This window comes from Dermatophagoides pteronyssinus, unplaced genomic scaffold (assembly GCF_027571235.1).
Source record: "Dermatophagoides pteronyssinus isolate colony J.1.1.1.1 unplaced genomic scaffold, Derpt_VIB-CSIC_2022.12 sq0068, whole genome shotgun sequence".
NCBI lineage: Eukaryota > Metazoa > Arthropoda > Arachnida > Sarcoptiformes > Pyroglyphidae > Dermatophagoides > Dermatophagoides pteronyssinus.
In genome coordinates this window covers 51,479-65,397 of record NW_027461587.1, presented here as the reverse complement: position 1 = coordinate 65,397, position 13,919 = coordinate 51,479, and the positions used below count along the sequence as shown (strand labels likewise).

Below are 13,919 nucleotides of genomic sequence, written 5' to 3'. Positions count from 1 at the left end.
ACATTCGAATTTCAAAAATTCTAAATTCCGAACATGGTCTGCCATCTGTACGTTGAAAGTGATAATTTTTCATAAAGAATTTTTTTTTTTTCGTTTGAGCATTTCGGTTGTTTACTCTTTGAATATTCTTGTGATGTTGACAGAATCGATAAATTCTTTTTCATTTTTTTTCTCTCATTATCTACGAATAATGTGAAAAACCTATGATCATTCATCCAAGAATTCCGATACGGTAATCGGAAATTAATTTTGGAAATCATCATTTTCAACTTTAATTCGGTAATTTTTTAAAAAACTTTTGTTTTCTCCCCCCCCATTTTCCAATTTTACACATTTGTTTATTCGATTCAATTGAATCACACATATGGTCACAATCAATTGACCGTTGTCAAATGATTATTTCCCCAAACATATGAAATCAACACAACTGACATTTGATATCAATTTGACAATTGCAAAAGTGATTTTTGGTCGTTTGCTTCACTCATATGATTTAATGATTAAGATTTTGGCAGCACATCACCACACCACAGAGAAGACTCGCCCAAATTAGACGATTATTTTGTTTACACTAACCACTTATTACCCACCCAAACCGCACATACGGAAATCATTGAGTCTAATGGATAAAACGAAGAAGTGGTACATATGGTTGAATCATTATCATTTTACAAAAACACTGAAAACATGGACCAATTGATAATGTAAACAAACTGAATAATTTTTCTTTCATTTCTTTCTAGTTTCGATCATTATCATCTTATTGTCGCAACGTGGTTTTATTTAATGTTGTGTGATTCGTATTGCCATCAATCAATCTTCCATTAAAAAAATTTGTGATACAAATTAATTCTCAACTGAAACCAAAAATGAAAATGGCTACTAAGCAGAACATAAGAATTTTGTCAATGATAATGATGATAATAATGGTAACATTGATGATGATAATCAAACCAAGTCAACAAGAATATTATACAGCATTAGTACATTTGGAAAAATTATTAAAAACTGAACAAAATATTGTTAAAAATTTAAATGATTATCTGGATAATGAAGAAAAACGTTTAAAATCATTAAAACAATTAGCATATCATTATAATAAATTAAATTTATTGGCTAATCAAGATGTACAAACATATCTATCGAATCCAGTTAATGCATATTTATTGGTTAAACGTTTAACAACTGATTGGAATCTTGTTGAATATCTGATCGATTCGGATCGTAAAGATTTAATACATTTATTAAATGAAAATGAAACATTTCCATCGGCTGAAGATTTATCTGGTTTGTAATTGTTGATTTTTTTTGTATTTGAAGTTTTCTAAATGTTGAAAAATTGTTTCGTAATTGCACAGGTGCTGCTGAAGCATTACTTCGTTTACAGGATACATATCGTTTGGATACAACAATGTTAGCCAATGGTGTTATACCATCGATAAAAAATCAACATCCAATCGATTATAATGATCTCAATAATAACAAACGTAACATTGTCGATAATAATGATATGAATTCAATTGATTCGGCAACAAAATTAGTGATGCCATTAACAGCAAATGATTGTTATGAACTTGGCCGTCAAGCATATCATCAAAAAGATTATCATCATACTGTTTTATGGATGAAAGAAGCATTACGTCGTTTAGATGAAGAATATAATGGAATATCATCAGCTGATAAACAAACAAATGATCGTGTAAATATTATTGAACATTTAGCATTTGCATCATATCAACTTGGATCATTACAAGATGCATATGAATATACGGTAGATTTATTGACATTAAATCCAAATCATGAACGTGCACTTGGAAATTTAGAATTTTTTGATAATGAATTAAATATTAGTAATCGTTTACGACGGATACGAAAAGGTGATACAAATGATCCAGATGTACCGGATGAAAATGCAATTAGTGAATCAACATGGCCATCAGAAGAAAATGAACGTGATATATATGAAGCATTATGTCGTGGTGAAAATCGTATACATGAAACAATTCGTTCTCGATTAAAATGTTATTATTTGGATACAAGTAAATTATCGGATAAATATGTACGATTATGGCGTATAAAAGTTGAAGAAGCATATAAACAACCAAATATTGTACTTTTTATTGATTTTATGTCGGATTATGAAATTAATGTTGTTCAACGATTAGCTGAACCATTATTGAAACGTGCAACCGTACAGAATTATTTTACCGGAAAATTAGAAACAGCCAAGTATCGTATTTCGAAATCTGCTTGGCTAACTAATCGTGATCATGAAGTTGTTTATAAAATTTCACGTCGTATTCAAGCAATCACTGGTTTGGAAATGGATACAGCTGAAGAATTACAAGTTGTTAATTATGGTATTGGTGGTCATTATGAACCACATTATGATTTTGCACGTCGTGAAGAACCACGTGCATTCGATTCATTGGGTAAGTATTCAATGTTGGTTGGATGTCTGTGAAAATTTATCATTTTTTGTTTTGTTGAAAGGAACGGGTAATCGAATAGCAACATGGTTAAATTATATGAGCAATGTACAGGCTGGTGGTGCTACAGTATTTCCACATTTAGGTGTTACATTATGGCCAAGAAAAAATGCAGCAGCATTTTGGTATAATCTTTATAAATCAGGTGATGGTGATCTATTAACACGTCATGCAGCATGTCCTGTATTGGTTGGTTCAAAATGGGTATCAAATAAATGGATACATGAAATTGGCCAAGAATTTCGTAAACCATGTGGCCTTTGGCAAAATGAATTGAATATTGTTCAACATGTTGATTAGATGGAAAAAAATTCATTCATTCATTCATCAATAACAACAATGAAAACAATGGAATGGAATGGAATTGACAATCCTTATACGGGGAATAAATCAACAATCGGATTCTTTCATTATCACAGCGTCTTCTCAATGAAGAATTTTTTTTTCTTCTTTTCTGCCTATCAGCTATTGAGAATTTGATTTTGACATCATGACTCGATCACAATGTATATCTAGTCTTTCTTTCTTTCTTTTTTGTATGTCGACACACACAGAAACAAAACATTGAAAAAATATGATTATTATTATTTTGTAATACACAAAAAAAAAGAAATTGAAAAATTAAAAGTAAAAATAGAAAGAAAATTACATTAAAATTGATTGAATGTGTTTTTTTTTGTTTCGAAGAAAATTGATTTAGTGAGAAAAAAAAACACAGACGCACACCCTCAAAGGCACAAAGTGTTAAACACATTGTTATGTTGTCGATTAATATTTCTAAATAATAATAATAATTTGATAACGGGAATGACGATGGTAGATTCGTGATGATGACGATGATTCAATGTTGATGATTAGATTAACATACCGGCAACACAAGCAGTTGTAAAACAGGCAATCGATCCAGTTAACATTGCACGAAATGCTAATTCAGCTAAATCAGATGATCTTGATGGTGCTAATGTACTTAATGAACCAACTTGTATACCGATTGAGCTTAAATTTGCAAAACCACACAGAGCAAATGTAGCTATTGTTTGTGAACGATTCTATGGTTATAATAATAATAATTTTGGAAGAAAATAGTGGAAAGGGGGGGTTAAACGACAGAAAAACAATTAATTATAGTGTACCAATAAAGTAAATCGAGTGTCTGTTTGTTTGTTTGTTTGTTTCTAACCGGAAATTTTTTTTTCCCGTAAACAACAACAACAAAAAAAAAGTACAGATAAACGGAGAAGAAGAAAATCGATAAACAAAAACAAAAACAATAAACAAAGAATTTACCGTTATAGAACCGATGGCAATATATTCAGATAATTGTTGATATGCAACAAATTCATTGATAAACATTTTCATACCGATTAGGCCGGCAATTGATTCAGCATCCGACCATTCAACACCTAACATCATTGCAATTGGTATGAATAATTTGGATAAAATCATCTAACAAAAAGAGAATAGAACAGAATAGTTAATTAGTGTCAATCGGTAATTAAACCAGGCAAATCTAATTAATTATTAATCGATTTTCAGCAGCCAAAAATCGTCGAAAATTGACAAAATGATAAGGGAAAATAATGGGAAATAAGGGGAAATAATGGGAAATTGTTGTTTGAAAATCAATATTTTTTTTCGTTCGATTACCTTAAAACTTAATTCAATATCGATCATTTTGCCAAAAAATTCAATAACAGCATCCAAAAATGTTAAAAATGAAACAAATGCAATTAGATTGGCTAAAATGCTTGCTACAAGACTGTAATTCGGTCGATTAAGTCGATTTTAGTCAATTTTGGTTGATTTGGGTGATTTTGGTTGAATTTGGTTGATTTTGGTTGATTTTAGTCGATTTGGTTGATTTTGATTGATTTTTGATTTTGATTTAGTTAAAATTATTGATTTTTTGATGAAAATTTTTAACAAAAAAATTTACCTGACAGCTGAAATGGCTCCATTTGATCCGGCTTCAATGGCGCTTCTTTCTGGGCTATTTGAAAAACAACAAACAAAAAATTATTGCTGAGTTCATTTCTTATGAAGGTAAAATGATTCATCAATTTGAGCATAAAATTAACTGTCAATTATGAAAGAATCGAGAATCCTCCAGAATCCTACAGAATCAGTAACAGAATTTGAAATTGAAGATTTTTCTTAACTTTTTCCTTCCTAAATATTTGAACTTTTCATTTTTTTTCTCTCTCCTTTTTTTACAATCGATTGAACAGATCGATCATCCGAATGGATTATTTTTTTTTTTTTTTTAAAGTGCATAAAAAACGTTTGATTTGATCAAATATTGGAGTGAAATTTAATCGAATTATATCTATTTTGATTCATTGAATCCAAAAAAGTTATTTATCATTTCGAATCAATCGAAAAAAATAGAAAAAAAAAAGATTTAACTCTTTGAATCCCATGATGGGCTTTGAATATGTGTGTGTGAGAAGATTTTTTTGCAACAATATTTTAAAACATTATTTTGTTGAATTTTTTCTTCTGTCAATTTCGATTTTTTTTAAAAGATTTGTTGTTGTTGTTGAAATGGCTTTTTCAACAACAAAAGAAAAGAATGGAAAATCTAATTCCAAATCGAATCAAGTGAAATGATTGAATTGTCAACATGCTTTTTGGGAGGAAAAAAACCTTTTTTTTGGTATCGAAAAAGTTAAAATCGTTGATTTGATTTGAAGGATTTCCCTATTCTGTTTGGTCACAAAACTCACATTACATTATACATACCCTTTTTCCAAATGAATATCATTAACGGTTGTTTTGGATTGTTCCGTTTCTGGATAGAATAATTTTGATAATGCTAATGCAGCCGGTGCTGCCATAACACTTGCCGATAATAAATGTGTTGCTGATATCTATGGTGGTGATGGTGGGGAAAATATTTTACAAAAATTTGTCCAAAAACAAAAAAAAACTTACACCAAAACTAATATAAGCAGCCATAACCGAACCGGCAATTGTGGCAAAACCACCCGACATAACTGCATGTAATTCAGATTTTGTCATTGATGGTAAAAATGGTTTAATTAATAATGGACTTTCACACTTTGGGAGTGATGATGGGGTTAAAAAAAAAGAAAGTGAAAAAATGAAAATTCAAATGAGATTTTTGTGTGTGATTTTTGATTGTTGAAAAGAAGAAGAAATAGAAATTACCATTCCAAGAAAAATATTACCAGATGCTGATATTGATTCACAAGCAGTTGTACCGATTGTTATTTGTAATATTTTACCAAATTTATTAACAATAATTTGCATTATACCATAATAATAAAGTATTGATACGAAAAAACTGAAAAATATTATGACAGGCATACCGGACAAGGCAAATATTGAACTTTGTATCATCAATGGTAATGATGGTAATCGTACTTGTAATTCATTCATTTCCATACCGCCAATAATCAATGTATAATTTCCAGCCATTGTACCTTGTAATTGACCGTTAACAAGATAACCAAAAACCATTTCGGTACCAGATTTTGTATATGATAAAAATGTATTTATCTTATCACCAATACATTGAAATAATAATCGTCCAATTCTTGTTTGTAGTACGAATATTCCGAATAATATCTGTACGGTAAAACCCCATAATATTTGATTCCAATTGATATGTTTACGATGTTTCTACGATGAGGGAAAAACATTTATTTTTGTTATTATTGTTGTTTTGTCGGTTATTAAAAATAATTACCGAACCAATAAAACCGATTAAAATAAAACCAAAATAACCGGCAACTGAATAAATTCTTTCCGGTTGTCTATAACAACGATAACCAATTATAATAGCGATTGTTGATAATGTTGATAACCAACATAAATAACGATTTGTTTGACGAAATGAATCGGAAATAAATTTTTCATTTAAACGATTGAATAATTTATAAATTATTGGCCATAAATATGGCTGGATAAATAGTTTTGTAAATAATTTTAAATAAACTATCGTTGTTATTATTGTTAATAATTTTACACCATCACAATAACTTTCAGTCTATGAACCAGGAAAAAAGATTATAAAATTATTATAAAATTAAAAGAAATTATCAATTTACAAATTTGTAATTTACCAAAAAAACTTACCTTAAACCATGATTTATGTATTGCATAACCCAAATATAAATTATATAAAACAAATATTATAGCATAAAATAAATTTCTAAAAAAATAATTATCAAATAAAAATTGTCGAAATTGTAAACTTAATTCAGATATTTCTCTTTCATATAATGGTGGTCGTTTTTTTAATTTTTCATTATTAATTTGATCATGATTATGATTATAATGTTGTTGTTGTTGTTGCGTATCGATTGGAATCACAAGATTCGCTGTTGTTGTCGTTGATGATAATGGATCTGAAGTTGATGATGTTGATGATTCGGATGATTTTTCCATGATTTTTTCCAAAGAATTTTAACACTTTGGCGATTCCTGGGTTTGAGTTTTGAGATACAAAAATTAATTAATTAATTTTTCCTCTCCAAAACGAAAAGCAATCGATTTTGCGATGAAAAGAGAGAGAGAGAGAGAGAGAGAAAGCGATGATGAAACGAAACAACGACAAAGGCAGAATGACGACAGAAAAAAAAATCAACTTAATCGAATCGAATCAATTTCAATTTGTTGATGATGATCAGTTGATTTAAATCGATTTAGGATTGAATTTCCAGTTTTTTCGTTTTGTTGTTGTTGTTTGATTGATTTATAAAAAATTATATTGGTCATAACCCAGTTAATTTAGGGATTTATTGAATGAATCCATCAATGGTGTGTGAATCCGATTGATCACAAAATGAAAAAAAAGGAAAACATCCTCGTAATGATGATGATTTCAAAGGAAATATCGACAGATAGATAAAGCGAGAGAGAGAGAGAGAGAGAGAGAGAGAAAAGAAAACAGTATCGATATCGATATCGATATTGGTAAACAAATAGCCATTTGATAATCGGTGTTTTTATCATAATCATAGTGATGATTTGTTTTATCAAATATAAACATTCAGAACATTCAAAACATTCAAGCTTTCAAAACATTCAAGCTTTCAAAACGTCAATAAAGTCATATAAAGTAATCTTTTTTCTGGGAAAATTTCCAAAAACAACTATAGCAACAAAGAATATTTTCGGGAAAAAAAATAAATAAAAAACAATGATTCTGATTTGAAAGTATACAGTGACAGGAAGGAAATGAAAGGAATAACGATTATTGAAGGGAAAATCCAATGCAAACGGATTTGACATTCAAAAAAATCGTTTGATATAGATCAACGCAGACAAAGACAAAGGCAAAGGCAGACCCAAATATAGAAAGAAGAAATTATTGTTTGTTTTTCAGCGAAAAAGAAGAAAAAATTTCCAAAATCAGACATTCTGTTTTTTCTGTGTTTTTCTGTCTGAATAATAACAAATGTTTGACAAGATAATAGAGTTTTTGTTTGCTTGTGTTTGCCAATCTCCAATTCCCCAAACTCTGGAAAGAAGAAGTAAAAAAAAAATCGGAACAAAAAAACAGATTTTGATTGATAGATTGATGTTGCAATATGAATAAATTATTATCATTCATATTTGGCTTATGATCATCATCATCATCATTATCAACGATGATTTGAGGATGGCAGTGTTAGTTGGGGGAATATGAAAAAAAAACAAAAACAGAAAATATCATATGTATGCCGACGTCATTTTAATTATCATAATTAATGATGATGATTTCTGCGTATTCGTTTCTCTCTCTCTCTCTCTCTCTCTCTCTCTCTCTCTCTCTCTCTCTCTCTCTCTCTCTCTCTCTCTCTCTCTCTCTCTCTCTCTCTCTCTCTCTCTCTCTCTCTCTCTCTCTCTCTCTCTCTCTCTCTCTCTCTCTCTCTCTCTCTCTCTCTCTCTCTCTCTCTCTCTCTCTCTCTCTCTCTCTCTCTCTCTCTCTCTCTCTCTTTCTCCGAGACAAATCAAATCAGAAAAAATGTGCCAGAAACATAATTTTTGTGTTTGATAAATTCATTATTGATTGCCTGTCTGTTTCTGGTTTAAAAAATTTTAAACTAATTTTTTTTTTGTTTCTCGCAAGGATTTCAATGCCAGGATTTTGTTGTTGTCATTGATATATTGGTGGCTTGTTTGTTTTTTCGAAATTTTGAAACTTGAAACTTTCTTTCTTCCCCCTCTTATAACGGTTATATGAAAGTTTTTGCTTTCCCCCCGCTAGATTACATCAATGATAAATCCATCATCATCAAATTTGAATAATATTTTTTTTGTTTCAAAGAATATTTTGGTCACTACAAAAAAAAAAATTATGGGAAATTTCTCATGATGTGCGTGCCCACTGGTAGATTTGGCCATTCATTTTTCATTCTTTTCTTCTATTTCCACTCAACCAGTAAAAATACATTGTTTAATCATTTTATAATAATGTTTAGGGTTTTGTGCGTCAATGATAGATTACATAATCAAATAGTTTGGGCGATTTTCTAATGAAATTCTAGAGTCTCACGATATTCTAGTTTTTTTCAGAAAACTTTTCCAAAATCCACTTATTTTCTCATTGGGTTTTTTATCGAATGGAAAAAAACAAGCAAAAATACCAAGACCAGAATCGTTCAGAGAGAGAGAGAGAGAGAGAGAGAGAGAGAGAGAGAGAGAGAGAGATTCAGGAAAAAAAAATCACAATTGGAAACTTTTTTGTTTTGTTTTGTTTGGTCGAATTTAATTTTCATCAAAATTAAACATCATTGAAGTTTATCTCTCTCTCCTCGATTCTCTTGGTCAAATTGGCCAATCAAAAACTTCATTTTAAACCATTTCAACAAAATGATTGATTCATTGATCAAGGATGAGGAACAAAACTTTATGGGAAAGTTTCCGAAAGTAAAAAAAAAAATCCGATTATATCGAATTAATACGAATATAGGTGATAATAATGAACAACAATAATAGTCTGGAAATTTTTCTGGAAAAAAATTATTCAGGCATAAATTCTTCCGAAAAATTTTCCAAATGATAATGATTTTTGAAAAATAAAAAATTAAATTTTCTCCACTTGCCAACAGTGAAACAAAACAAAAAAATCACAAAGTTTATTAATTCTGGGAAATTTCCAATCCAAAAATTATTAAATTTTCATTTTTTTTTTCATTTTTCAAAATGATTAATGAAATATTAATGCCACTCAAAACCCAAAAACCCAAAACGCAAACACAGACACGATCGAGGATTGTCATTGTAAAATTTTATTAAAAATTTTTTCGGGAAATTTCCCTGTATATTCAAATATTGAAAAATCTTTCCTATTTTTGGTTTTAAATTAAAAATTTTTTCAGCACATCATCAATAGACGGTGCAAGAATTCGTTTGAAAAATTCTTTCGCAGCATTTCCAAAATTAAAACAAAAAAAGCAAATTCCACTCGATTATATTCCGGATCGATGAATTTTTCATTGGAATTTTTTGTTTTTTTTTGTTCAAAAAATTTCAATGAAAAAAAAACAAATACTTTTCAGCAACGATGAAATTGGAAAGCGACTGAAACGAAAAACGATGATGAAATTTTCTAGCTAGTTAATTGAAATTAATTAAATTTGAATCAATCAATCAATCAATATCATCATTGTAAACATTTATTCAATGTTTGTGATGCGGTTTTTTTCACCATCATCATCATTTTTGTTTCATAGATCAAATTTCATCGACAAGATTGAATTTCATTTGAATTTCACATTTGGCTGGCTGATGAAATCGCTGTTTTCTAGCCTGAAAAGAATCGTTGAAATGAAATTAAACCAGACAGAAAAAGGATTGTTTCATTTGACTCAAATTATCTTTCTTTTTTCATCAGATTTTTCATGATTTCAAAGTTCAACACCTACCTACTTACACCGAAAAACACACACACACACACACAAAAGTTTTTCATTAGTTAATTAATTTTTTCCTGTTGTGCAATTTGAAATTCAAAAGAAAACAAAACAAAACAAGAATTGAATATAGTTACCCTTGGTTATTCCATCAGTGTTTAATGAGGCACAAAAAAAAATTAATCCTTGATTCTCTTTCGCTCCTGAAAAAGTAACTAAGGATTAAAAAATGTGTGTATGTGTTTTTTCGGGGGGTTTTTCAAAGTTTAAATTTTTCAAAATGAAAAATTTTCGCACAAAACAAACAAATTCTTGAATGACAGTTGAAAAACAATCGATGATTTCACAAGCAAAATTCAGTTTAAAATAACCCCGAGAAAGACAGCAGAGATGAAAAACTAGAACAGGAAAAACATATTTATTATTATTATATCAACATTACGATGATTATGATTAACACATGTCGTGGAAAAATTATTATTTCATGGGAATCGGAAAATTAAAACAAACCATCAACAAACTTATTGGACGGAAATGGAAAATTAAACAAATCTTGTTGATGAAATTCGGATTGTGGACAGGATGGAATTGAAATCGAATAAATAATGAAGATTGAAAACAGGATGCCGCAGAATATGGATTAAAATAATATCAAAACATTTGTCGTGAAGAAATTAAAAATTGACGGGAATTGGAAATCAAAACAAATCATCAGCAAACCTATTGGAAGGAAATCGAATATCGAAAATAAACAAATCTTGTTGATGAACTATTGGACTACGGACAAATATGGAGTTGGAATTGATAACGAAATAATTTAGAAGATCAAAAACAGGATGCTGAATAATATCGAAAAGAAAATATTGATGGCGGAAATCGGCAGTCTAAACATTGGATGGATGTTTTGATCGGATGGAGCTGGAAATATTTGATGGAAAAACATATTTAAACCCCATCAAACTTGGCAAACGGTGGTTGAATTTTCGGTTGAATTTTTGGTTGAATTACGGTTGGAATTTTGGTGGAATTGGTTATCGTTTTAATTGGTGAATTCAACTCATTGGTGGAATCAACAACGTATTGGTTTATCGAATTTATTTAGTGGTTAACATTTGTATTTGTTATTTGGTGATGTTTAAATTGTGAAAATAAAGATAAATTTTATTAAAGTGAATATTTAATCGGTGTGAAAAACATCTTATTTTGATAAGCCAGCAAGATATAATTGTGCTTCTGAGATAATTGGTGAAAAATTGTGAAAACATTGGTGAAACAATAAACAAAATTAGTGAAATTGTGCTTCAGTAATAATTTGTGCAAAACGTGAAAACATTGGTGTATCATAAAGAAAATAGATCAAACAACAACTTTAAAAACGAAAACCGGTGGTTATAAAATAAAAATAAAATGGCAGATAATAAAGAATTGAGAAAAATGGAACTATCGTCGCAACTATCGAAAATGGAATCCCTTAAAAACAAAATCTATCGAAAACTGGAAGAAATAACGAAAGAATTACAAAAACAAAAATTTTCAAAAATTCCGGTAATAGTGGCAGCTCACCGTTTAATTGAACACGCAAATGAACATGAAAAAATAAAGGAAAAAGTAATGAACACATGTGTGGAATTAAAACAATCATATGACGAAGAAAAATATGATTGGGAAACAAAAGTGACATTAGAAAATTATTCAAGAATATTTATAATGATGAAAAATATCGAAAAGCAAATTGAAGAGAAAATTATTGTTCCACAATTGAATAACGATCCAATCCCAACTTATTGGAAATATCTATAAAAAATGAATTGAACGAAACATCAATGATAATGGAAACAGAAAAAACAACAAAATTTTATGATGAATTTACCAATCGAAGGAGAATCAGAAGAAAATTATACTGAAATAAATATTGGACAATCATAGAATAATATAATGGATAAAGAAGAAAATTTTTCAAAATATTGAACACTGGTGCATCAAACAAAACAAAACGAAACGAATGGCGGGAATTTATTTTAGCGGGAGGATGTCGTGGAAGATTAAAATTGGTTGGAATTGGCATCGATCATAAACAAATGGGAAGTTATGGACGACAAACAGAAAATTTAATTAAAATTATTGAAAGAATATTAAAAAGTGGTAACCGGAAAATATTGAAATTGGAAATTCCTGGCACAAGTTATCGATATCGTATTGTCAGTATGGATTTTGTTTGGTTTAACGATTGGAACGATCATTTATTTTGGATATATCGGAAAACATAAGATTGGTAAATCAGGTGGTAAAGTCGTGGTAAAAAATTAATTGCATAACTTGGAACATTAATAAATGAACATAACGTGCCAAACAAAACGTAACGAAACCAGCAACGAAAACCCATGGCGGAAATCAATTTTAGCGGGGGGATGTCGTGGAAAAATTATTATTTCATGGGAATCGGAAAATTAAAACAAACCATCAACAAACTTATTGGACGGAAATGGAAAATTAAACAAATCTTGTTGATGAAATTCGGATTGTGGACAGGATGGAATTGAAATCGAATAAATAATGAAGATTGAAAACAGGATGCCGCAGAATATGGATTAAAATAATATCAAAACATTTGTCGTGAAGAAATTAAAAATTGACGGGAATTGGAAATCAAAACAAATCATCAGCAAACCTATTGGAAGGAAATCGAATATCGAAAATAAACAAATCTTGTTGATGAACTATTGGACTACGGACAAATATGGAGTTGGAATTGATAACGAAATAATTTAGAAGATCAAAAACAGGATGCTGAATAATATCGAAAAGAAAATATTGATGGCGGAAATCGGCAGTCTAAACATTGGATGGATGTTTTGATCGGATGGAGCTGGAAATATTTGATGGAAAAACATATTTAAACCCCATCAAACTTGGCAAACGGTGGTTGAATTTTCGGTTGAATTTTTGGTTGAATTACGGTTGGAATTTTGGTGGAATTGGTTATCGTTTTAATTGGTGAATTCAACTCATTGGTGGAATCAACAACGTATTGGTTTATCGAATTTATTTAGTGGTTAACATTTGTATTTGTTATTTGGTGATGTTTAAATTGTGAAAATAAAGATAATTTTATAAAGTGCAAATTTAATTGATGTGTAAAACGAATTTTATTTTGATACACATATATAATTAAAACGAAATTTTCTTTTTGACTTTTACTTTCATCATCATCATTTATAAAACTACTAGAGAAAAATGATTGATTATAATGTTGTTTACACACCGATTTTGGGATAATTTTTACTTTATGTGTGACAGCTTGATTTAAATCTGGTTTGTAAGAGAAAAATTTTTTGTTATCATCATTAGGATGATGACAATTTAATTACCATATTTTTTCTGTTGTGTTTCTGTTTGCTTTTAATCAATCGGAGTAGATTTGTTTTATCACCTGGATTCTAAATTTCTAAATTTTTTCTGCTTGTTCTGCTGTTGGCATTCATTCTTCTTTTGTTTTATTGACAATGACGACAACAACGACAATAAAATCCCCAATTTTATTATCAAATTTTTGGGTTATCTCACC

General features: G+C 29.5%; 2 protein-coding genes across 2 annotated transcripts; one reads left to right on the top strand and one right to left on the bottom strand.

Moving 5' to 3' along the window:
* The first annotated feature begins 376 nt into the window (after nucleotides 1-376).
* Nucleotides 377-3,160, top strand: LOC113790118 (prolyl 4-hydroxylase subunit alpha-1-like). Its single transcript, XM_075824334.1, has 4 exons — nucleotides 377-642; nucleotides 744-1,287; nucleotides 1,359-2,432; nucleotides 2,494-3,160. The coding sequence occupies exons 2-4, from the start codon at nucleotides 870-872 to the stop codon at nucleotides 2,787-2,789; spliced, it is 1,788 nt and encodes a 595-aa protein (XP_075680449.1). The 5' UTR covers nucleotides 377-642; nucleotides 744-869; the 3' UTR covers nucleotides 2,790-3,160.
* Nucleotides 3,054-10,781, bottom strand: LOC113790117 (putative transporter YutK). Its single transcript, XM_075824333.1, has 10 exons — nucleotides 10,492-10,781; nucleotides 6,591-6,938; nucleotides 6,202-6,501; nucleotides 5,661-6,134; nucleotides 5,424-5,549; nucleotides 5,232-5,359; nucleotides 4,426-4,479; nucleotides 4,137-4,248; nucleotides 3,777-3,935; nucleotides 3,054-3,538 (listed from the first exon to the last, which is right to left on the bottom strand). The coding sequence occupies exons 2-10, from the start codon at nucleotides 6,900-6,902 to the stop codon at nucleotides 3,344-3,346; spliced, it is 1,860 nt and encodes a 619-aa protein (XP_075680448.1). The 5' UTR covers nucleotides 6,903-6,938; nucleotides 10,492-10,781; the 3' UTR covers nucleotides 3,054-3,343.
* Nucleotides 10,782-13,919: the final 3,138 nt, after the last annotated feature.